Here is a 26503-nt window from a genome sequence, read left to right as displayed (position 1 = left end):
GTTGAGGCACAGAAGCAAGTAACAATCCTTAATATAAGATCGCTTGTAAATATAGGCATCAATCTCGTTGTCACCAGCTAAAAAAAATGCAGGGAGACATGGAATTTTGATTTTGAAAAAAATAATTCCACAAAAGAAGATAACAATAGTATACTTAGTAGTCAAAGTAATAAAAATTCTATGAAAAAATGATCTACTTTGACCACTTGAACTATGTCATATATAATTCTATAAATCTGTACACATTTTTTCTAAAATCAAAAAATCTTTAAATAAAATAAATTAATTATAAAGATAAACATATTAAATTTCACGAAACAAGTCAAATAGATGCACAGAAAATGAAAAAAATTTTTAAGTTATTTTAAATTTTCTTTACATAACATAGATTAATTAAAAAACAAATTTCGCAAATGTTCAATCACCTTAGCTAGTAATTCCAGATCTGAAATATTTTGTTCCTGCTCTATCAAGCTTCATCTAGAGCAAGAATATGGTACAACATTTTTTAGCAATACGGCAGAAAAAAAACATTCAACAATAAATGATCAAAAGAAATCCTAACGATGGCAAGTTTGATTTAATTGTTCTTGAGGTAAAACAAAAGTTTTTCATCACAAATATATTATCATTGAACCTTCAAGAGCTTTAGATTCTACAGAAACTTCTACAATTTTCTACAGATGTAATAAACCATTAAAAATTTTGGAATCTTCACAGATGACTATGCTTACCATATAAATTGCTCTAGATAAAGACTTGCTAAGCATACAGTATACATCAATCATCTTTGCAGATTGCTCATCATCGAAATCCCTTTCTTTCAAAACAAATGATAGGTTTAAACAAAAATATTAGCTTCTTCTATAACTCATTCAAATACACAAACTTTCAAACGAGAGTAAAGAGGCAAAGAAAAAAATGCAAGAAAAAATATTAAAATTATCCCAACATACAGACCTAAGAATATACTAAATCAGAATGCAATTTGTTTTGCCAATTTTTATATTTGCCATCCAAATTTACACCCTAGATATCATACTTCTTCTCTCCCTATTTTAAAATTTGGGGGCAAAAAAAAAAACACTTCTTAATTTTAATTATTTGCTGAGAAAAAAATTATAATAGCATAATCATCAATTTAAATGGTAGGAATCCTATTAGTTCTTGGACATAATCATTAATTTTACATAAATTTTGCTCCAAATATTAGTATAACTCAATCCATATCATTCATAGAAAAATGACAAATTCAACTTCAATCCATTTTGGCCTATGATTAACACCAAAAAAGAAAGGTGTTTTGAAAAAACATATATTTTAAAAAATAAAATGTAGTTTTGTTTTGAGTATACCTTATTTTGTTTAAATCTTTTATGTCTTCAATGCTGATGTTAGTCCTGCATGCCTTCCATTAGGTCTTGACCACTTACATCCATTATAAAGCAAGCAAGTATCACTAAATTGCAGCTAAATAGTAAGCAAAGGTGACACAATGAATATACAATACCACCACAATAAAAATACTTTTCCAATAAAATAACCTCTCAGGTTTCAGCAGCAACACGAACTTCATCTTCTTTAATGAATTTAGTGAAGGATGAATGATCACACACTTACAAGGGATTGCTCGTCAGTCGTCACAGATAATTAATGAACAAAATGCAAAAAATTTAAAAAGTTGCCAACTTTGAGGGTACCCAACATCATAAAAAACAGAATTGGAACCAAATTTATAAAAAATAGAAAAAAATGAAGGATGAAGTATCAATAAAATAGGAGTGTACCAATTATTTGAGTTGGAGAGTTGAAGCTTGAGGTCTAGAGATGAGAGTTCGATACCGCAACTCAGCCATTTCTTGAGTCCTCTACTTCCGTTTTGTTCTTCAACTTTTCTTACTTGCAATTCTTTCTTGTTTACCACCGCTATTTTTTATGACATTCTCTGGTACTTCCCAATAAAACAATTTTCTATTATTAATTCTATTTCTAGAATTGAAAGAATTTATATTTTAAATGATATTTATATAAATTCTGACTTAAAAATTTTAAAATTAAAAAAATCTAAATCATTGATTGATTTTTCAAATTTAAATAAATCGAATCAAAATAAAAGATAATAATTTAAATTTAATGAAATCAAAAAATAAATTCAAATCATATAATGCCATTTATAATGATCTTAGTCAAATTTATATAATCAAAATCAAACAAACAAACATTTTTGGTTCTCCTTTAAATCCTAAATCATACACCTGAGTCTATGATAGGAATAAAACACAATTTCCTACTTGCAAAAATTAGAGGAGCAATAATATTCACTCACAACAAATATTAACACCAGCACAATAATACCCAATAGCAGCGGAAAAATCACATAAACCATAAAGTAGAAACAAGCTAACACACCAAGATTTTTAACGTAAAAAACCTCCTCAATGAGAGAAGTAAAAATCACGAGTCACCAAGACCAGGATATAGCTTCACTATGATGAAAAATAGGGTACAAGAGAGTCACAAATTACTGCACAAAACGTGCATACAACAAGCCAAACAACCCAAGCTTCAAAGCTTACAAAACAAGAACAAGAAGATGAAAATACCACAAAAATAGAGCAACTGTGCGTGGCCAATATCTCTAGCTAAAGATGTCTAATTGAAGATCCGAACGGTGAAATCAAAGAACCAGATGTGTAAAACACTCTATCCAAATTTGAGCTCGATCCAACGGTTAACAAATCTGCAGTGACCAATTTACAGAGACAGCTTTATGTATGTGCGAAAATAACTTTCTCTCTTCTCTTCTCTCTAGTGTTTTGTGTTCTCTTGCAAAAATGACCTCTCTCTCATCCAACCCTAACTCACCTCAGCCACTTCAACTATTCATGGGTTTGGATACTAGCATTTGGGCTTTTTCTCCATATAGGAAGGGAGTCCAAAAACCCAACAAATCTCCCTCTCGCGACTATGTGGAGGTAACCGCCAATCCGGCGATTAAGCAACAAACTTCAAACTTCCATCTTGGTAATGCATTGGTCATCATATCAGAACCATTCTCGTCAGTATGAACCTTTTCAAGTTTCAACAACTCAGCATCCAAAACATCACGTATCCAATGATACCTCACATCAGTATGTTTGGATCGAGAATGAAAAGTAGAATTTTTACCAAGATGTATAGCACTTTGACTATCACAAAACAACACAGACCTCTCTTGAGTAGACCCGAGTTCCTTCAAGAATTTCTTCATCCAAAGCATCTCCTTGCACGCTTCGGTAATGGCAATAAACTCGGCCTCAGTAGTAGACAAAGCAACACATTTTTGTAATCTTGATTGCCAAGACACAGCTTCACCCGCAAAGTTAATCAAGAAGCCTGAAATGGACCTTCTAGAGTCAATATCTCCTGCCATGTCTGAGTCAGTGTAACCAACTAGAATAGGCTTATCACTTCCATAACACAACTTCATATTAGAAGTACCACGAAGATATCTCATTATCCATTTTACAGCATTCCAATGCTCTCTTCCTGGGTTTGAAACAAAACGGCTAACACAACCAACAACATGAGCTATATCCGGTCTTGTGCACACCATAGTAATATAGCATACATTAAACTACCCACGGCTGATGCATATGGAACCTTTTCCATGTCTTTCTTCTCTTCATCACTTGATGGACTTTGCTTGCAACTCAATTTGAAGTGTGTAGCAAGAGGAGTACTAACGGCCTTTGCTTTCTCCATTTGAAACCTGTGCAACATTGTCTCTATGTATTTCTCCTGTGACAACCAAAGTTTCTTCTCCTTTCTATCACGCTCGATTCTTATGCCAAGAATCTCCTTTGCTGGCCTAAGGTCCTTCATTGCAAGTTGCTTCTTCAACATATCAATCCTAGAAGCATTCTGACCAACAATAAACATGTCATCAACATATATCAAAAAGATAATAAAATCATTACTAGCAAACTGTTTAACAAATACACAATGATCAGAAGTAGTCTTCTTGTAGCCTTGTTCTGCCATAATAGAATCGAACTTCTTGTACCATTGTCTTGGAGCTTGCTTCAAGCCATACAAGCTCTTCTTCAGTTTGCAAACATGATCCTCTTTGCCTTTTACCATGAAACCTTCAGGTTGTTCCATGTAAATTTCATCCTTAAGATCACCATGAAGAAAAGCAGTTTTCACATCCATCTGCTCTATCTCTAAATCAAGACTTGCAGCCAAACTCAAAACAGTCCTAATAGAAGATCTTCTCACAACCGGTGAAAAATTTTTATTATAGTCAACTCCCTTTTTCTGTCTGTAGCCCTTGACCACCAATCTAGCCTTGTACCTTGGATACTGAGAATTTTCTTCATGCTTCAACCTATAAACCCACCTGTTCTGCAAGACTTTCTTCCCTTTTGGCAACTTCACAAGCTCAAATATTTGATTATCATGCAAGGATTTCATTTCATCTTGCATTGCATCAAACCATTTTTTATTGTCGTCACCTTCCATAGCTTCTGCATAACATTCAGGTTCTCCCCCATCAGTCAAGGTCGCATATCCATTAGTAAATGTTACATACTCACTAGAAGGATACCTCGTTGAAGGTCGTCGCTCTCTAGTAGACCTCCTAGGATGGAAACCTGGTGGATCTTCAGGTAGCTCAGGTTGATTATCAGCATCATCATCAACTGGAGCATCAATTGGATCTCCTATCTCCTGATCATCAGGAACCAAAGGCTCATTTTGCTGCATATGCTCCTGATTTTGATTCTCTATTTGTTCTGACGAAGGAAGAGGCTGAACTGGATCTACATCAGTCAAGTCACTGCTCTCTTGTGATTGACTCTTCTCTACCTTATCAATATCTTCAATGGTTTGGTCTTCAACAAACTCTACATCACGGCTTCTTACAAGCTTCTTCTCAACTGGATCATAAAGCCTGTAACCAAACTCATCTTGACCATATCCAATAAAAATGCACTGCCTTGTCTTCACATCCAACTTGGACCTCTCATCCTTTGGAACATGAACAAATGCTTTGCATCCAAAGACTCTCAAGTGACCATACGAGACATCTTTGCCTGACCAAACATGATCCGGAACATCATTATCCAAAGCAATTGTAGGACTCAGATTAATCACATGAACCGCTATAAATAGTGCTTCACCCCAAAAGACTTTAGGTAGCTTAGCTTCAGTAAGCATACACCTAACTCTTTCAATCAGTGTTCTATTCATCCTTTCTGCCAAACCATTCAATTGAGGTGTTTTAGGAGGTGTCTTTTCATGCCTAATACCTTGCTGCTTGCAATACTCATCAAATGGTCCACAATACTCACCACCATTATCAGTGCAAATACATTTAAGCTTTTTGCCTGTTTGCCTCTCAACCAAAGCTTGGAATTGTTTGAACTTTTCCAAAGCTTGGTTCTTTGTTTTCAAAGCGTAAGTCCAAAGCTTTCTTGAATGATCATTAATAAAAGTAATAAAGTAAATAGCTCCGCTAAAGGACCGTATCTTCAAAGGACCATAAATATCGGAGTGCACCAATTCCAAGAAGTCTGATTTTCTTGAAGGTTGATGCTTCTTGAAGGATAATCTTCTTTGTTTGCCAGCCATGCAATGAGAACATTTCTCCAACTCTGCATTCTTCAAACCTGAAAGAGCATTCTTTCGAGCCAAATAGCTAAGTCCTTTTTCACTAATATGACCAAGTCTTCTGTGCCACAAGCTACAAACTTCTTTACTTTCAATCGCATTCACACTACCTTTTGCAATCATGGCATGCATCACATACAAACTTGAAGTACCTTTTTCTCGATTCACCACTAAGTTGCCTTTAATAAGCTTCTATTGTCCAAAGCCGAAAGTATTTACAAAGCCTTCATTATCAAGCCTTTTAACTGAAACCAAATTCAAGCGAACATCTGGAGCGTATCTAACATCTTTAAGTAGTAGCTTCATTCCCATATTGGTCTCAAGACAAACATCTCCTACACCAATAACTTTGGCCAAGCCATCATTACCCATCTTAAGTACTCCAAAATTACCTGGAGTATAAGAAGTGAAGAACTCCTTCTTTGGTGTAACATGTATTGAGGCGCCACTATCAATTACCCAGTTGAACTCATCATCAGAAACAAGATTGACCTTGTATTCATAATCAGCAATATCAACAGTAAGAAGATCATCTGAAATAGAAGATACACGATCATTACCACTATCATCCTTCTTTTCTTGCTTACCTTTGTTTTCATTTTTCCAAAGATAGCAATATTTTTGAACGTGACCCATTTTGTGACAGTAGTAACACTCAACATTCTTGTATCTTCCCTTGGATTTGCTCCTGCTTTTACCTCTACCCTTTTGAACTCTATTCTGATTTCTCCCCTGGTTTCAGTGACTAACATTTCAGAGTGTGACGAAGAATTCTGCGTCTTCCTTCTCATCTCTTCATTTAAAATACCACCTTTAACAAGTTGCATGCTCACTTTATCATTCGGAGCAGAATTAGTAAGAGAGATAGGAAAAGTCTCCCAAGAATCTGGTAGAGTATTTAACAACCACAATCCTTGAACCTCATCTTCAAACTTGATTCCCATGCTTGACAACTGATCCAGAACTTCTTGAAATTCATTCAAGTGATCCAATACTTGTGACCCCTCCTTGTATATCAAATTCATCAACATATTCAACAAGTACAATTTATTATTGCCAAACTTGGAAGCATACAAGGATTCAATTTGATTCCACAAAGTCCTAGCATGAGTCTCATTAGCAATGTGATTATAAACATTATTATCCACCCATTGCCTAATAAAACCACAAACTTGTTGGTGTTCAAACTCCCATTCTTCATCTATTTTAGATTCTGGTTTTTGTGTAGAAAATACAGGTAAATGTAGATTTTTGACAAACAATAAATCTTTCATTTTGCCCTTCCATAGATGGTAATTAGTGCCATTCAAACTTATCATCCTAGTAGAATTATTTGCCTCCATCTTTCAAGCAAGTTATAACCAAATACCCAAAACTGAGCTCTGATGCCAATTGATAGGAATAAAACACAATTCCCTACTTGCAAGAATTAGAGGAGCAACAATATCCACTCACAACAAGTATTAACACCAGCACAATAATACCCAACAGTAGCAGAAAAATCACATAAACCATAAATTAGAAACAAGCTAACACACCAAGATTTTTAACGTGGAAAACCTGCTCAATGAGAGAAGAAAAAATCACGAGTCACCAAGACCAGGATTTAGCTTCACTATGATAAAAAATAGGGTACAAGAGAGTCACAAATTACTGCACAAAACGTGCATACAACAAGCCAAACAACCCAAGCTTCGAAGCTTACAAAACAAGAACAAGAAGATGAAAATACCACAAAAATAGAGCTACTGTGTGTGGCCAATATCTCCAGCTAATGATGTCGAATTGAAGATCCGAACGGTGAAATCAAAGAACCAGATGTGTAGAACACTCTATCCAAATTTGAGCTCAATCCAACGGTTAACGAATCTGCAGTGATCAATTTACAGAAACAACTTTATGTATGTGCGAAAATAACTTTCTCTCTTCTCTTCTCTCTAGTGTTTTGTGTTCTCTTGCAAAAATGACATCTCTCTCATCCAACCCTAACTCACCTCAGCCACTTCAACTATTCATGGACTTGGATACTAGCATTTGGGTTTTTTCTCCATATAGGAAGGGAGTCCAAAAACCCAACAGTCTAACCCTCTCCGGTTCAACCATGAAAATGGGAATATCGATTTAATTCATATGTGAATGCTATTCTATCTCAGCGCAGTGCAGATTACCCTATCAAAAAGTTTCGCCTCACTTCCTATAGAAGTTCAGAGGATTTTATCTTAACATGGCTTGATGCCGTCATTGGTCCCCATCTCCAAGAACTCTATCTCTGCATTGGTTTAATGAGGAGAATCAAATTGCCTGAATCCATATTCACTTGTGTATGACTCAAGTCCCTTGTTTTGAAACGTTATAGTTATGTGAATCATTATCCAGAATTTCTAAATGTTTATCTGCCATCCCTCAAGAACCTAGAGTTGGATATCATCTCTGTGGATCCCAACAAGTTTTTATCTGGATGCACTGTTCTTGAAAATCTTAAGCTAATTCGGCTAGAAATGACCCGAGAAGGTTCTTCTGTTTATGTACCTACAATCCAGATGCCTCGGACATTGAAAACTTTAACCTTTGAAAATTACACTAGTTTGATTGAACAGACTATCGAAATATACACTCCATTTCTTGAATACCTAAGAGTGACCTTGGCGTACTCGGTGTACTCTGAGCTACAGGTATCAGTTATCAATTTTCTCAAAATTTGAATCCTCTAAATTTTAAATTTTTACTTTAGAGGATAAAGTGTGATCTCTCACCCTTAAATAATTTTTCTCTCATATTTTCTCTTACACTATGTTTGTTTAAGAGGAAAATAGAAGGAAAGAAAAAGAAAGAAAGAAAATGGGAAGAAAAATGATTATTTTTCATTGTTTAGTTGAGGAGAAAAATTAGAGAAGAAAGAAAATGGATGAAAAAAATTGGTGGGATCCATCAATTTTTTTTCTCTCCAACATTAGAAAAAAAATAGAGAGAAAACTAATGTTTCTCTATTTACTTTCAATACTACCCCTTCACTTTTTCAATATATTTTATAATATAAAGGTAAAATTGTCTTTTTACAACATTTCTTTCCTTCTTATTGTCCTTCCATCTAAACACATCTAAAAAAAATAAAAATCCACTCCATTTCTTTCCTTTCCTTTCTTTCCTTTCTATTTCCTTTCTCTCTATTTCTTTCCTTCCATCAAAACATAGTCTTAGTCCCACTTATGAAATAAATTGTGAGAGATCACACTTCTCCCTCTAAAGTAAAATCAAAATTTAGAAAATCCATTTTCCCAACATGGTGGAGGCACATCTTGATATTTGTCTTGAACGTGTTGAGCATGGGGCTTGGTTGCCCGAGCTTCTCCAGGCACTCCGCGAAACAAAATTCTTGGCATTGAAATATGAAACAACACAGGTAACATGCTTATCATAGTGTAACTCGATAATTTGAATTCATAACTATAATTGTGAATTAGGAATTAATTATATTTGATATCTAGTTATCTTCTACACAGTGCTTATTTAGTGCTCCAGCTTTTGAGTTTCCAGAATTTCACCGTTTGCTCAATCTAGAGCTTCATGTTCCATGTTTGAACAGAAACTTCCTTCATAATTGTCGTGTACTTGAAGGTCTTGTAATTTGTATTTGGAAGGTATGAATACATTTCAATTTTCGTTGTTTGTTGTTTCCCTGAGTCTATTCGACAAGTGTTGTTTTTTTGTTATCAGCGAGCATATGCTCACCCGGTGAAATATAATGGGCCAAGACCACCAACCATGGTTCCTAATTGTTTGACATCACATCTCAGGAGTTTTGAGTTTAGAAGATATCAAGACTCTACAGATGAGCGTGAATTTATTGTATGTCTTTTACAAAGAGGACTTGTTTTGAAGACAGTCATAATTCATCTTAAATCTGATTTCGACCTAGAGACTAAGTACAATATTGTCAAGGAATTATCTGCTATTCCGAGGGGTTCTACAATATGTCAGCTTAATTTCATTGACCACAATCATGGTATGAACTGATCTCACTATCTCTATTCTCTGTTGTTGATCATTGTTGACAAAATATCATGTTGGAGTCTTCAAAATTTAAAATTATTCAAGTTTCATAATATAGGGTCAATTTTAGGCTAGTGTTCCAACTGAATTCTTAAAATATTCGTCATGCTTCTGAATAAATTTGTTTGATGCCCTGTTGATAAATAATGAAATATACACTTGAACATAGTGTCGGTGGTTTGGATTGGCTAACTTTGATATTAACAAGTATTTTCATTTCTCTGGTTCATCCTTAAAAGTTTGTTTTTTGGGGTCTCTCATTTGATCCTTTGAGTTGCATGTATGGCTTTCTGATGCAGGTTGATGGCAAATCTACGGTTCAATGTTTCTATATGCATGGTTAATTAGGGCTAAATTCCGTGGTTTTGTAGAAAAGTGATTTTTCTAAAAATGAATTGATGATTTGTATATCACAAACAGCAATTTTCAGATTTTTTTTGTCTTAACTCTTAACTGTTGGTGATTATCAATGCTTTGATACCAATCAAAGATAGTGTTAGACTCTGACTAATTTCATGTATGTTCATCCAAATATCCAATCAAATCTGCCCATAATACTATAGTGATAGATTTAGTTTTGCCACCTTCAAAAATGCTTTAGAACCTTTTAAACTACAAATTAGTCATAGACCTTTTAAGCAGTTTTGTATGATTAAAATTCTAAAGTCATTTTAATTTTCACTGATTTATAATCCAAATATACAATGAATTCCTAAATGAATTCAATTATCATTTTATATGATTTATTCAAAAAAAGATTAATTCACAATTCAGTTTATTTCAATTAAGATCAATTCAAATTTAGAAGTATTTTTGGTAGTAGTGCAGTATAAGATAAAAGAGGAAAATGTCAATAATAATATGTAAAAGTAGTAAATCGAACTATGTTTATCCTGCACAAGTAGCTATTTGATTCAATTTACATATAAATAGCATTTGATTTTTCATGGTAAATTGAATTAACTTGATTCAATTTACATATAGATAACATTTGATTCGATTTATATAAAAGTGTTCAAAACATAACGTATAACTAATTTTAGTTTAGAATATCCGTGTAATTTTAAGCTGAAATCATATTATTTGTATGATTTATTCTATAAAAAGATATTATTATGAGAAATTATGTTTCTTAAAATCTAAGTGAAATTTATTTGTTGATGTCATCATTATTCTTAGAATCAAAATAACATGACTTCCAAACTTTTTAACTCATAACTCATTACCGTCACAAAAACTATTGAATTGGTTAACATTTTTAAATAATATCTTTAGAACACTATTAACTATTTGTTTGCGTGAAACAAAGCCAAGAATATATTATACAATATTTTAAAATATATTAAAATAATTAACATATTTTATCAATATATAATCACATAATAAAATATATTTTCCGTCCGTTGTTATTTTTTTCTTATTATGTTATTTTATTAACGTAAAATCATTCACACTTATTATTGCAATTTAACATGGCAACATAAAAATAAAAATGAGACTAATTATCTTCTAGTATTATTATCATCTGTAACAAAACTATAACTTTTAATAAACAAGTTTTAACTAATATTAGTAAGCATACTATTGACGTTAGGAAACAGGTATTAACTTTTAATATTTTCATTCTAAACATATTATTACCATTAGTAATAATCTTTTCAAAAAAATATTAATAACTTTTACTGTTCCACATTTCCATATTATTACCATTCTAAACATATTATTACCATTATTACCACGTATTATTTACAACTTTCAATATTAATTACAACTTTCAATATACCTAAATATATTACAAGAAAATTATGGCACAAAATTTAAAATTTTAATTAATTACGTCAATTTTATATTAATTCTAAATATTTTTTTAAAAATTTACTCTACATATTTTAACATTTTAATTAATTACAAACACTTTTTAATTATTTCCAAACATATTTATAAAAATTACAACACTTATTACTTTAATAATATTTTAACTAAACTAAATTTTTAAACTACATTAACAATTTTTAACACATTAATCGTCTTTAAATAATATTAATTAATACTAATCAACACTAATACTAATTAAAATTAATATTAAATAAAATAACTTACATTTGTATGATGATCTAAAAATTAAATAATATATTTTTCATATTTAGTGGAATCATGAACCATCACCGTTACTTTACTTTTTTTAAATTTAAAATTTTACTCCCAGGGAAGACTGAGGAACAACCATCGATGGAAGCTTTTCTTTGTTTTGGTAAAGGCAAAAGAAGTTCAGTTATTTTAAAATTTAGTTTGGTAAAATTTTTTGAAAAAGTAGTGTTTGTACTTTTTAAAAGTTTAAGATCTTTATTTTATTTTTAATAAATAAAAAAAATTTTGTGTTTATATTTACAACTTTTAAAAGATTGTAGTACTTTTAAAAACAATTAAGATATAACTTTTTAAAGTTGTTTTGTACTTTTTAAAATTTAAAAGTTTAATATAACTTCGTATATTAATTAAAAATCTAAAATTTAAAAGATGAAAATTCATTGCAATTGCCCGATTACTCTCGAGTCTTCCCACTCTTTTATCGTTCTCATTCTAAATTTTAAATACAGCTGCTGATGCACTGATGCCGTTTTTGCTGTTCAAACTCACCACCATCCCCTGCAGCTCCATCTGTTTTAGACCACCCATGATACTGTTGTATACCTCTTCTTTTTTGTAATTATTTTATTCATATTTGATTAATTTTTTTTTCATTTTTTTTTATCTTATCATGGTTAGAATTTTATTTCCTAATTATAAGCGGAAGTGTAGAACCAATTAGAATTAAAGTGATTACTTCGTTTTTCTACCCTAACTCTAATTCTAACCCTCTCCATAAATAAAATATAGAAAGGTCAAAGCATCAACATAGATAGGATCATTCACTTACCGAACTTTATCCCTTGTCATTACAATTTTTCGCAGACTAATTTAACACTTTTTTTCAAGTCCATCCCAAAATTTTTAAGGATTTTATTTTAAATAAATAAATTAAATTTTGAATGAATACTCATCTTGACCCGTAATAATGTTTTTGAAGAATTATGAAGCCTTTATAAAACAAAAAAACTCTTTTCAGTTCTTGATATTTAACTTTATGAGATTGGTTAGTTTATCTATTGATAATCTTTCTTCATAACATATTTATATGACACATTAATCACTAATATATTTTTTATTTAATTTTTATAAATAAAAATAATTTAAAAATTACTTATATTTTTTATTTATATACAGTAAATTTAGCTAATGTATTTAAAAAATGTAATAAAAAAAAGGGTTAAGTATGATTTTGGTCTCTTAAGATATAGGTCGAAATTTTTTTTGTCCCCAACCTTTTTTTGCATACAAAATCGTCCCTATGGTTTAACTAGGTTTTAGAATCATCCTTTGGACCAAAATACCCTTCTCCTTCTTCACCAAATTACTCAGTTTCTATTCTTCTTTTTCTTCTTCTCTATCACAGCAACATCTGTTCTTCTTTTTCTTTTTCTTCAACTAAAATTTCAATAGCAGCAATAGAATTTCAACTAACAAATATCAAAAAATTAGAATTTCAACTCAGAAAATATGCAGAAGAATGAAATTAGAATAAAAAATAAAAGAACAATGAAATCAATCAGAATAGAATCAGAGTCAACAACAATGTGATTAACAAAATCAACAAATCAACAAATTTAATAATGTAATTAATAAAAAAAACAAAAGCAGAATAGGTGCAGTGGCAGTGTTGGCTATTGCTGGTGGAAGTGGAACAGGGATTGTCCTTTGTGTCTGGTTCAGCGAGAGAGAAGCTAATGAAGATGGTAACGTCGCCGGCAGCTTGTTGGAGAAAAGAGGTTGGTTTCGATGGTCTATGTTCAGTGAGGAAACTGAGGACGAGTAGGAATGAACGGCTAGGTTGGGGAGGGACGAAGGAGGGAGACGTCGTGGCTGCTTAGGTGTCCATGACAGCGCTAGGGATCGGGGGAGGGGGGTTGGGTTCGCGGAAAGGGGGACAGAGAGCTTGCTGCAAGCCTGCGACAGAACTAGCACGAAGGGAAGAGAGAGAGGAGGGTAAGGAGACGTGCGGCGGCGCTGTGGTGGGGAAAGGAGAAGAAGAATGGCACTGATTTTCTCCCCCTCCTTCTTCTTTCCTCCCCTCGCGTGATTCCCTTCTCCCTCTCATCTGTTAGGGGTAATTTGGTAATAAAATTTAAAATTTAGGTAAAAATGACAATTTTAAAACTAAATTAAACCTTAGGGACAAAAAAGATTTTCGACTTATACGTTAGGGACCAAAATCGTACTTAACCCTAAAAATAACTAACCGGCCTTGACAATTATCCCTAAAAGACAATTAGATTCCCAATAAAAAAGAATTTGTCAATCCTAGTTTGTTTTTAATGGATAAATCAATAGTTTAACATGTCATGTAAACTTATTTCGTTAATACAGAAAAAAATATTAACAGAAGAGTTAATCAATCTCATAAATGTAAAGATCAAAAGCTGAAAAAGATATTTTTTTTGTTGAGGACCTCATTATCTTTCGAAGTAATTGTTAAACACCGTTTATGATTTTGTTTCTTAAATTTTATATTTATAATTATTTGACTTTTAAAATTAATTATATTTTTGTAGTTTTATTATTTATCTTGTTTGCACTAACAGCAAAATAAATATACGTATAACTTAATTACAGTGTAAATAAAATATGAATGATGTCAATTTAAATTTTTTTTAATATAATCAAATTTGATTTAAACAATTATAATTTGGATAATTATATTATATCTATTTGAATTTATTTTTTAGTTCATTCCAATTCAAATTATTGTGATTTGATTGGATTATTTTATATCCATTCAAAATTTATAATTTTATACTTTTTTGTTATTATTTTTTTAAGAATTGAATTACATCCTATCCAAATTTAACTTTTAAAAATTATATAATTTGAATGATATCTATACAAATTCAAAATTTAAAATTTAAAATTTAAAAATTATAAATCATTGATCGATTCAAATAAATCGAGTGAAAATAAATTATAATAATTTAAATTTAATCAAATTAAAAAAAATTCAAATCATATAATACCTTTTATAATAATCTTAATCAAATCTATATAATCCAAATCAAACAAACAAATAAACACCCTTGCTTCTCCTTTAAATCTTAAACCTAGAGTTGAATTGAACCCTCCCTTGAAAACAAACTTGAGAAAGCGAAACCATCAACCATGAACATAGATAGGATCAGCTTTTTACCTGTGAAAACTCATGCTCTAATGTGGACAATAGAGTTCATTTGTCTAGTTTCTTTCGATGGGCAATTAAAGTGGAGACATACGCTAAGCACTCAAGAATTTTAAAATAACTGATGTCAGGCAATTTGTCGAAAAATTTTTCATATGAACTACAATCATTAAGAATGAAATTGGGTACTCATTTCATAATGTGTGCAGCATATGCGGCTGCATAATGCCAAAAACTTTTAGATAAATTTGCGTGAAAAAGTAATGCTCTTGTCATATTTAAAATTTTTTGGTGCTTACGTTCTACCACACCATTTTGTTGAGGTATCTCCACACAAGAGGTATGGTGAATAATGCCTTCCTTTTGAAAGAAATCACCTAATATAAATTCCTTACCATTGTCTGATCTTATGCATTGTATACTGCAATTGAATTGTGTTTTTATGAATTGAACAAATTGTTTCAAACAAGAGGATGTCTCGAATTTATTTTGCATGAAGTACAACCAAATAAATCTTGCTTTGTCCTCAACTATAGTCAAAAAATACTTGTGACCAACAATTGAAGGAATGTTAATGGGACCCAAAATGTCTACATGATTCAGGGAAAAATTTTTCTCTGATTGAGTGATGCTAGTGCCAAATGAAATTTTCTTTTGTTTGGCAAAGTGACAAGAGTCACAAAGCACACCAGCATCAGGACAAATCAGAAAGGAATATTTCTTTTTCATAGAACTAAGTCTATCTAAAGTTCAGTGTCCTAATCTTTGATGCCAAATGCTACTGTCTCCAATGGAATGTGTGATGCTGTTTATGTTGTGCTGAGATTCATGTGTAGTGTGAATGTTGTGGTTGATGACATGTGTGAAAATAGTCTCTTTATTCATGATGTATAAACCTCCTAATTGTTTAGCAGTTCCAATCATCCTCGAGGAAAGGAGTTCCTGGATCTTACATGCATTTTTATCAAATGAAAAAACACAAAGCAAGAATTTAGTGGCATGTGAAACAGAAATCAGATTGCAGGGGAAGGTAGGAACATAAAGCACATTTGTCAATTACAAATTAGCTGAAAAGAAGACAATTCCACAGATGGTTGCAACAGTCTTTGAACCATTTGGCATCTTAATTGTTACTGGATTAATGTGATGATATGATTGAAAGAGTGTCAATGAAGAAGACACATGCACAGTAGCACCTGAGTCTAGGATCCAATCATGATTTTTCAATTTATAATTCGTGGTTGAGAGTATTTGGAATATACCTGCGGATGGAGCAAATACAGGTGATGCCAAGTTTCCACTATGAGCAGGTTGTTGGTCATGTTGAAAAAGAGCAATTAAGGCCTCCTTTTGTTTTTCTGAAAATAAACCATCAATACTGATTCCATTCTCACCCTTAGGAGTGGTAGTGTTGCTGAGTTCTACATTTCCTTCAGCAATTAAGCTGTTCACAATGACAGCATTGATTGTCTTGCGTTGCATATTTGGGGGATATCCATGTTTGGCATAGCAGGTATCCACCGTGTGTCCGTGCTTGCCACAACAAGAACAGAGTTTTGAGGCTCCTCTGCCTCTGCCAAGGCCTGAGCGCCCTCTCCCTTGATAATTTGAGCTTGTTCCACCATCCCTTTCTTTGTAGTCATTTGTCACCACATTGATCAGCATTCTCGGGTCAGAGTAGTCACCATGATGCATCTGTCGTTCTTGCTGGAGAAGCAAGGAATAGATTTTATTGATGTCAGGGAGAGGCTTCATCAACATTACTTGAGATCGCACAGTGGCATATTGATCATTGAGTCCTCGGAGGAGCTTAACACCATAGGATTCAAGTTTGTACCTCCTCATCACGGCAAGACCACAAGAACAAGTCTCTCCACAAGAACATACTGGAATAGGTCTAAACTCATCTAATTCCTCCCAAATCACTTTGAGTTTGGTGAAATAGGCTGTAATTGTAAGCTCCCCTTGTCGCAATTTAAACATTTCTTCCTCTAATTCTCCTCTGAATAAATTCCCTTCTTCGTAGAACCTATGCCTAAGATCTTTCCACAATTCACATGCATCGTTGCACCACAACACACTTTGTAATATCTCAGGACTAATTAAAGTATGCAATCAAGACAGGACAATCGTGTTGTTTCTTTTCCAAGCATCAAAGGTTGGATCAGTCTCATTAGGTCTAGGTAGAGTTCCATCAACAAATTTGATTTTATTCTTGGACTCGAGTGAAAGCCAAACAGATCGTGCTCAAGCATGGTAATTATAGGTAGTGAGAAGAGATGGCGCCAGAGATATACCTGGATTCTCGCTTGCATGTAAGAAAAAATGGCTCGAAGGATCTTGAATCAGATTCATGTTCGATTTGTTCATCTGTGCTTGGAACGCGGAAAATTGTTTCATCATCTGAGCAAAATTATGGAAATCGCTAGCTGTAAAATTTAGGTTCGAACTTGGATCCATCACTTCTCCCTGTGCCATGGTTGCCATTGATGAACCTTCGCACTAGAGAGCCAACTCTCACGATTCTTGCACTGTTGAGAAGTTCTGAAATTCTCGATCTCTACACTCTTCCACGCTCACCGCACCATGTGAAAACTCATGTTCTGAGTGCAGAGTTTGTGAAGGTGAATCAGAAGAGTTGGGAGAGAGTATTTAGAACATGCAGCATCAGAAATGAGAAAATAGAATTAATGATGAATCACACCAATTCAATTTGTACAATGGTATTTATATATACAACTAAAAATGTAACTACCTTCTAACTATAGCTAACAAACTCAGATTAACATCTAACTCTAGTTAAGTTATCCAGTACTTAAATAGCAGTTGCAGCATAACTGCCTCTGTAGTGCATTACTCTATCTCTTCTATTGCTGGTGAATGAGCTCTATTGTCCACATTACCCAACTCTATATATCCTTTGTGACATTCTCTCATACCTCCCAACAAAAGAAGCTATATACCCGTCAGACATTCACTGATGTATTGTCTGTCGATCAGGAGTCCTAGCTGGTACACTATATCTTGTAGCGTAATTATGCACTCTCCGAATGGCAGGTGAATTGTATGTGTCTCGGACGTTATCTCTCAATAAATGTACTCACCAATAGCTCATCCAACCTAAACCAGTGGTCGTTGAGTCTCACAAGATAGGCCAAGTCAGCCATCTGCGGGTATGGCATGATATTATCGTTTAAGAGCATACTGGTGCAAATTTTCTAACCACAAACTAACCGGCAAGTGCACCGGGTCGTACCAAGTAATACCTCAGGTGAGTGAGGATCGATCCCCCGAGAATTGATGGATCAAGCAATAATGATTGATTGATTGGCTTAGTCAGGCAAACAGAAAAGAGTGTTTGAATATTCAAAAAGCATTAAACAATCGTGCAGAAATTAAAATAGTAAAGTAAATGGGTTGGAAATAAAATATGGAGAAAGTAGTTAAGGTTTCAGAGTTGTCTATTTTTCCGGATTAACTTTTCTTACTAACTATTTTAATTATGCAGGATTTAATTCATGGTAAACTATGTGTGACTAGACCCTAATTCCTTAGACCTTTCTAGTCTCCTCTAAAATTCATCAACTGCCAATTCCTTGGTCAATTAATTCCAATTAGAGGGTGATGATCAAATTCTAGTTTATATGCCACAAAAACTCTAATTACCCAAAAATAAAAGGATTATATGTCACGTATCCTGTTAAATCCAGATAATTAAAATTTAGGAGAATATGTTTTCAAGCTGTTGTTCAAGTAAAGAGCTTTTCCAATTTATACAAGAACTCAAATAGAAAGAGGGTCATACTTCCGTTCCACCCAAATTCATAAGATAAAGAGCGAAAACAATTCTTAAATTATAAATCCATACATGAATTAAAATAGAAAAAGCAATAAAATCAATTCATACAAATAGATAGAGCTCCTAACCTTAACAATGGAGGTTTAGTTGCTCATGGTTCAGAGAAGAAAACTGTGGAATATGGAATGTAAATTTGTATAGAATTGGAAGTTCCTCTGGGACCTCTCTCAAAAGAGAGGTTTCTTCTCCCTTTTATATCTAATCCTAATAAATTTAAAATCTAATTATCTAAAATTGGAATAATATCTTTTTCTAAAAAATAATATTTGAATTTAAATCAGAATAATCAGCAAGTCTTCAGTTGATGGGTGGGGACCACTTGTTTTGTCCATTCTGCAGCTTCTAATATGTGTTTTTTGGGCTGGAAACTGGGTCAAAACAGCCCAGAAATCACCCCTAGCATTTTTTTCTGTGTTTTCTACACGGGGCGCATGTCACGCGTACGCGTCAGTTACGCGTACGCGTCGATGGTCTTTTTCGTGAGTCACGCACACGCGTCGCTGTGCAATTCTTCAAATCACACATACGCGTCAGTCACGTGCACACGTCGCCATGAAAAGCTCCAAATCACGCGTACGCGTCAATCACGCGTACGCGTCGCTCTTCGCTGCCATCTTCCTTTGATTCTTGTACTGCAGAAACTCCATCAAATCCAGCCGAATGCTACCTAAAATAAACAAAATTGCACAAGACTCAAAGTAGCATCCATATTGGCTAAAAGATAATTAATTCTTTATTAAACTCAACAAATTAGATGCAAATTCACTAGGAAAAGATAGGAAAGATGCTCACGCATCACAACACCAAACTTGAAGTGTTGCTTGTCCTCAAGCAACCAAAATTAATATAGGCTTAGGATGTGAATTTGCATGAGAATGAGAGTTCGATTAAGCTCATGTCTCTTCTTATAGTGGGGTTTACAACTGCAATCCTGAATAGTTTTGGCATCTCACTCTCCTTTGAATCAGAAGGATGTCACTGTCATTCGGAATTAGAAATCCGGATAATATTATGAATTCTCTGATCTTTTGTAACTCACTTTAATCCTTGAACACAGCAATTTTTCTTTGGTGCTTTGCACCTTGAGCCTAGCCGTGACTTTAAATGTTTTGTCTCAAGCTTTACTTGATACAGAAACACCACAAGCACTTAACCGGAGAACTCTCTTTAAGTTCTAAATATTTTTATTTTTATTATTATTATTTTTTTAACTTTTTTTTAATTACTCCCAGACAGTGGTGCTCAAAGCCTTTGGCGTACTCTGCAATTGATCTCGACTCTAAATGTTTTGTCTCAAGGATTACTTGACACGAGAACACCACAAGCATGTGACTAGGGAAACAACTCTTTGAGCTTTTAATCATGTCTGACCTCCCTAGTCATTGACGCTCAGAGCCTTGGACCTTGCTTTTATTTTTCTTTTGCTGTTTCTTTTGCTTCAAGGATTAAACTTTCATTAATTTCAGAAAAATCATAATAATTCTCTAAATTCCTGCTCCTTGTACATCAACATTCTTTTATTCAAATTAAAATATGTACTGTTCATGTCATGCATTCAGAATTACAATTAATATCACCACATTTAAGTAAATAAGACTACTCTTAAAATTAACTCAATTTCTCATGCATTACACCCTCTTTTCTTCTTTCTTTTTGATTTCAAGCTTAGTTGGCAATACATGAGACATCTTTCAGAATTCAAGCAATTAAGATAAAACTAAACTAGAACCTACGAATCTAAATAATAAAAGATCATGCAATAAACAAAGCAAAATAGTAGAAAACCAGAACATAACATAGTAAAAGCGGGAAGGAATATAGAATGAAAGGAACTCAACCACCTTAGTTATCCTAGCGGTCGTTTTATTCTTCAGGTTGTGCTCCTCCATGAAGATGATTCGCTTCCCTTTGGTGCCATAAAAATAAACAGAAAACTTTTAAGCGAAGCGTCAACACCAAACTTAAAGGTTTGCTTGTCCTCAAGCAAAGAAGAACTGAAAATAGAAAGAGACAAAGATTATGAGGAAAGAAAAAATAAAAGGATAAAAGAACAAGAGAGAATTAGGATTGGGAGAGAGAGAAAGAAAAATAAAACTGGGTGGCGAACTAGTGTAGTTGTGCGGCGCAGACGACGCGTACGCGTACGCGTGGGGCGCAAAAATTTTATAATGACGCGGGAGCGTCAGGCACGCGTCCGCGTGCCCAGGATTTGTGCGAATCGCGCGAAGCCAGCCGCGCGCATGCACAGCTCTCTGTTCGCGTGGCTTTGGGAACCAACATTTTCAACCGACGTGTGCGCGTCATGCATGCGCACGCGTGAATGGCCAATTGTGTAAATGACGCGCACGCGTCAGGGACGCGTACGCGTGACCAAATTTGTGCCTCTGGCACACTTCCAGTCCCAAGCCAGTACAACTCTCTGCCCAAACACTTATTTACGTCGATTTTCAAGGTCACGCATACGCGTCGATGACGCGCACGCGTGGAAGGCGAAAAGTGCAAACGAAGCGCACGCGTGGATTATGCATACGCGTGATACAGCTTGTGCTTCCAGCATGCTTCTAGCACTACTCCCTCTCAACTCTCTGTCAAATTTTATTTTTCACGCACATGCATATGACACGTACGCGTCAGCGACGCTTGCGCGTCGTGTGCTCTTTTTTTTTGTGTTGTTCGATTCCTGTTCTAAAAATAGCTGCATGATATGAAAAAAGTAAAAACACAATAAAAATCAAATAAGGAAGAAAACTACTACTACGAAAAATAGCTAAGGATACGAAATTATCGGGTTGCCTCCCGACAAGCGCTTCTTTAACGTCACTAGCTTGACGGTCAGCTCCTCTAAGGAGGAGGATCATAGGGGCTCAGCTCTTCACCCCTTACTTTGAACTTCTTTGCTGTGTCTCCATAAATTAGCTCAATATGCTCCAGAGAGAGGATTCTGTTTACTGTATAAATCCACACTGGTTTGCTAGTCAACACCATTTTCATTCCAGGGGAGAAACCTTCAGTGGGATCTTATTTTTGTTTCTCCATCCTCTGGGTACTTTCTTCTTTTTGGGAACCTCCTCCTTGGTGGATAATGCATTTCCAACACCAAACTTAGGTTTGATGTCAGGAGGAATTTTATTGATTGTCATCAAAAGAGGTTTGAGTTACAATTTCTGCTGTGCATCATCAGGGGTTTGTTGAATGTTTGGATCAAGAAGCTCAGCCTGCATGCACCTCTCTTCTTCACCTGTTGAATGTATATCTTTGAAGACATGAAAGACTAGTTACTCATCATGCACTCTAAGCACTAATTCACCCACTTCTACATCAATCAGAGCTCTTCCAGTGGCTAGGAATGGTCTTCCTAGAATTATAGAGGCATTCTCATCCTCCCCTGTGTCAAGAATCACAAAATCTACTGGGAGGAAGGACTTACCCACTTTGACCAAGATATTCTCCACTAATCCGTATGCAGGCTTCATAGATTTGTCTGCCATTTGTAATGCTATCTTTGTGGGTTGTGCCTCTTGAATTTGCAACTTCTTCATCACAGACAAGGGCATTAAATTGATGCTTGCTCCCAGATCACATAACACTTTCTCAAAGGTTGTGCTCCAATGGTGTATGAAATTTGAAAGCTCTCTGGATCTGGCATCTTCTTTGGTAAGTTATTCTGAATGATGGCACTACATTCTTTAGTCAGGACCACTGTCTCATTTCCCTTTAAAGGCTTCTTCTTTGACAATAGCTCCTTCATGAACTTAACATAAAGAGGCATTTGTTCCAAAACCTCAGCAAAAGGAATATTGATTTGCAACTTTCTGAAGATTTCCAAGAACTTTGAAAATTACTTGTCCTTGGTCTCCTTTTGAAGTCTCTGAGGATATGGAATTTTAGGCTTGTACTCAGGAGCCTTTGGCAATGTAGGATAAGTGTCAAGAGAGTCTGGGAATGGGTTGTTCGCACGCTTTGGAGGGACGTGCTCTACTTCTTCCTTCTTCTCCTCTGGAGCTTCTTTTTCAACTGGCTCCTCATTAGCTTGTGCTTCCATACTTGCCACTTGTCCACTTATCAAGGTGATAGCCTTGCATTCCTCTCTTAGATTTAGAATTGTGTTACTACGAAGGCTATTAGTGGTCCTCTGATCAATTTCATTAACCCTTGTGGGTATTTGACCCATATGAATCTCCAAATTCTTGATTGATGCTCTGGTTTCCTGCACAAAACTCTTCATCATTTTCCAATTAGAATCTTCTTGGGATTCAAAAGTTGCCTGTGGAGGTGGTTGTTGCTGCTGAGACTGAAATTGGCGGTTATTGTAATTGTTCTGTTGGAAGCCGCCCTGAGAATTATTGTTGAAATTCTGAGGTTTCTGAGGTTGGTCCCTCCATCCAAAATTTGGGTGATTCATCCACCCTTGATTGTAGGTCTGAGAATAGGGATCATTATTGGGACTTCTAGGAGCACTCTCCATGTAAATGACCTGTTCAGGAGAGGATTGAGCATAATCATAAGTATCATTTTGTATAAAATTATCTGTCATGTCATAAGAGACCTCTTGAGATGAATTTTGTGTGTTGATAGCTGAGACTTGCATGCCACCCATCTGTTGAGTAAGTAGATTTAATTGCTGAGACATAAGCTTGTTCTGAGTAAGAAGAGCATTAACAGCTTCCACTTCCAACACGCCCCTCTTTTGAGAGGTCTTAGAGTTCACAGGATTCCTGTTAGATGAGTATAAATATTGGTTGCTAGCAACCAATTCAATCAGCTCAATAGTCTTCTCTGGTGTCTTCTTCTTGTGCAGTGAACTGCCTGCAGAAGTATCTAAGCTCATCTTGGACATCTCACCCAAGCCTTCATAAAAGATATCTAGTTGGGTCCATTTGGAGAACATGTCCGGAGGGCATTGCCTAGTCAGTAGCTTGTATCTCTCCCAAGCTTCATAAAGAGTTTCACCCTCTTTCTGCCTGAAGGTTTGAACCTCCAACCTAAGCTTAGTCAGCTTCTTTGGTGGGAAAAAATTTAGTGAGAAACTCAGTAACAACATTTTCCCAAGTATTCAAACTCTCCTTTGGTTGGGAATCTAGCGATAGCTTTGCTTTATCCCTTAGAGCAAACGGGAAGAGCATGAGTCTGTACACCTCTTGGTTCACTCCATTTGTCTTCACAGTATCACAAATCTGTAGAAAATTAGATATAAACTGATTTGAATCTTCATGAGAAAGCCCATGATACTGGCAGTTATGTTGCACCAGGGTGACCAATTGTGGCTTCAACTCAAAGTTGTGTGCAGCTATAGGAGGCACCACAATGCTTTTTCCATAAAGATCCGCAGTAGGGGCAGAATAAGAGCCAAGCACTCTCCTTTATTGATCATCCCCATTCAGATTTTCCACATCGGCATTAACAGCATTATTATTATCCATAGTGGACTCTGTAGCCTTGTAAAGTCTTGCTTGTTGTAAACATCGCCTACAAGTCCTTTCAGGTTTAGGATCAAAGTCTAACAGAGGTTCCTTGTCCCTGTTCCTGCTCATAAACAGACAGAAGACAAGAAAAGATGGAATTCTCTACGTCAGAGTGCAGAGAACTCCCAGTGAGGTAACCTGTGTAAAAATAATAAAAATAAAAATACTAAATAAATAAATACAAAGATTTCAAAAATAATAACTGAAAATAAATAAGAAAAATTTCGAAAATTAACAGGAAAAATAAAGAGAAAAATTAAAATAAAATCAACTGGGTAACACCAAACTTAATTTTAGAAATTAAGAAAAATATTAGTGCTAATTATTCATTAACAAAATTCTTTTAAATTTTTTTTCCGAAAATAATAAAACAAAATTCAAATAAAATTAAAATTAAAATGCCTAATCTAAGCAATCAAACAACTGATAGTTGTTAATCACTATCAATCCCTGGCAATGGCGCCAAAAACTTGGTGCGGATTTTCAAACCACAAACTAACCGGCAAGTGCACCGGGTCGTGCCAAGTAATACCTCAGGTGAGTGAGGGTCGATCCCACGAGGATTAATGGATCAAGCAACAATGATTGATTGATTGGCTTAGTCAGGCAAACAGAAAAGAGTGTTTGAATATTCAAAGAGCATTAAACAATCGTGCAGAAATTAAAATAGTAAAGTAAATGGGTTGGAAATAAAATATGGAGAAAGTAGTTAAGGTTTTAGAGTTGTCTATTTTTCCGGATTAACTTTTCTTACTAATTATTTTAATTATGTAGGATTTAATTCATGGCAAACTATGTGTGACTAGACCCTAATTTCTTAGACCTTTCTAGTCTCCTCTAAAATTCATCAACTGCCAATTCCTTGGTCAATTAATTCCAATTAGAGGGTGATGATCAAATTCCAGTTTATATGCCACAAAAATTCTAATTACCAAAAATAAAAGGATTATATGTCACGTATCCTGTTAAATCCAGATAATTAAAATTTAGGAGAATATATTTTCAAGCTGTTGTTCAAGTAAAGAGCTTTTCCAATTTATATAAGAACTCAAATAGAAGGAGGGTCATACTTCCGTTCCACACAAATTCATAAGATTAAGAGCGAAAACAATTCTTAAATTATAAATCCATACATGAATTAAAATAGAAAAAGCAATAAAATCAATTCATACAAATAGATAGAGCTCCTAACTTTAACAATGGAGGTTTAGTTGCTCATGGTTCAGAGAAGAAAACCGTGGAATATGGAATGTAAATTTGTATAGAATTGGAAGTTCCTCCGGGACCTCTCTCAAAAGAGAGGTTTCTTCTCTCTTTTATATCTAATCCTAATAAATTTAAAATCTAATTATCTAAAACTGGAATAATATCTTTTCTTAAAAAATAATATTTGAATTTAAATCAGAATAATCAGCAAGTCTTCAGTTGATGGGTGGGGACCACTTGTTTTGTCCATTCTACAGCTTCTAATCTGTGTTTTTTGGGCTGGAAACTGGTCAAAACAGCCCAGAAATCGCCCATAGCGTTTTTTTTCTGCGTTTTCTACACGTGGCGCATGTCACGCGTACGCGTCAGTTACGCGTACGCGTCGATGGTCTTTTTCGTGAGTCACGCACACGCGTTGCTGTGCAATTCTTCAAATCACACGTACGCGTCAGTCACGTGCACGCGTCGCCATGGAAAGCTCCAAATCACGCGTACGCGTCGCTCCTCGCTGCCATCTTCCTTTGATTCTTGTACTGCAGAAACTCCATCAAATCCAGCCAAATGCTACCTAAAATAAACAAAATTACACAAGACTCAAAGTAGCATCCATATTGGCTAAAAGATAATTAATTCTTTATTAAACTCAACAAATTAGATGCAAATTCACTAGGAAAAGATAGGAAAGATGCTCACGCATCACATACATGCTGCCTCTTCATACTCGTGATTAAGCGGTGAGACTATATGACAATGAAAAAAAATCTTAAAACCATAGCACTTTAGAAAACAAAAATTACCTAAAATGAGTAATTCTAATAAAAAACACTTTAACCAAGACAAAACAAAATTAAATTCCAACGGAGCATAGTTAATATAGTATTACAACGGAAAACTAAACCCTTTAGTATATAATTAAAATTGTAGTGTCTCGTTAATCTAACCTTTGACAATTCAATTTTTTAAATAAATTAAATCATTCTAAATTCTTATTAATCTTCTACTGCCTAG

At 34.4% G+C, this 26503-nt stretch overlaps 2 protein-coding genes across 3 annotated transcripts; one reads left to right on the top strand and one right to left on the bottom strand.

The window, feature by feature from the left end:
• Positions 1–8914: 8914 nt before the first annotated feature.
• Positions 8915–10089, top strand: LOC107621405 (putative FBD-associated F-box protein At1g32375). Of its 2 annotated transcripts, none has more exons than XM_088496566.1 (4): positions 8915–9052; positions 9236–9290; positions 9367–9655; positions 10002–10089. In XM_088496566.1, the coding sequence occupies exons 1-4, from the start codon at positions 9039–9041 to the stop codon at positions 10004–10006; spliced, it is 363 nt and encodes a 120-aa protein (XP_088352692.1). In that variant the 5' UTR covers positions 8915–9038; the 3' UTR covers positions 10007–10089. The 2 variants fall into 2 exon arrangements, with proteins under 2 accessions (XP_088352692.1, XP_088352658.1); XM_088496532.1 differs by having other exon boundaries at positions 9153–9290.
• Positions 10090–16024: 5935 nt separating this feature from the next.
• LOC148581951 (uncharacterized) lies at positions 16025–17446 on the bottom strand. The gene is made up of 3 exons (XM_088494640.1): positions 17419–17446; positions 17266–17371; positions 16025–17066 (listed from the first exon to the last, which is right to left on the bottom strand). Exons 1-3 carry the CDS (start codon positions 17444–17446, stop codon positions 16025–16027), a joined length of 1176 nt encoding a protein of 391 aa, XP_088350766.1.
• Positions 17447–26503: the final 9057 nt, after the last annotated feature.

This window comes from Arachis ipaensis, chromosome B10 (genome assembly GCF_059453495.1).
Source record: "Arachis ipaensis isolate K30076 ecotype BB chromosome B10, ASM5945349v1, whole genome shotgun sequence".
Lineage (NCBI taxonomy): Eukaryota > Viridiplantae > Streptophyta > Magnoliopsida > Fabales > Fabaceae > Arachis > Arachis ipaensis.
Note: the sequence above shows the minus strand (reverse complement) of the source record. Positions and strands in the feature narration are given on the sequence as shown.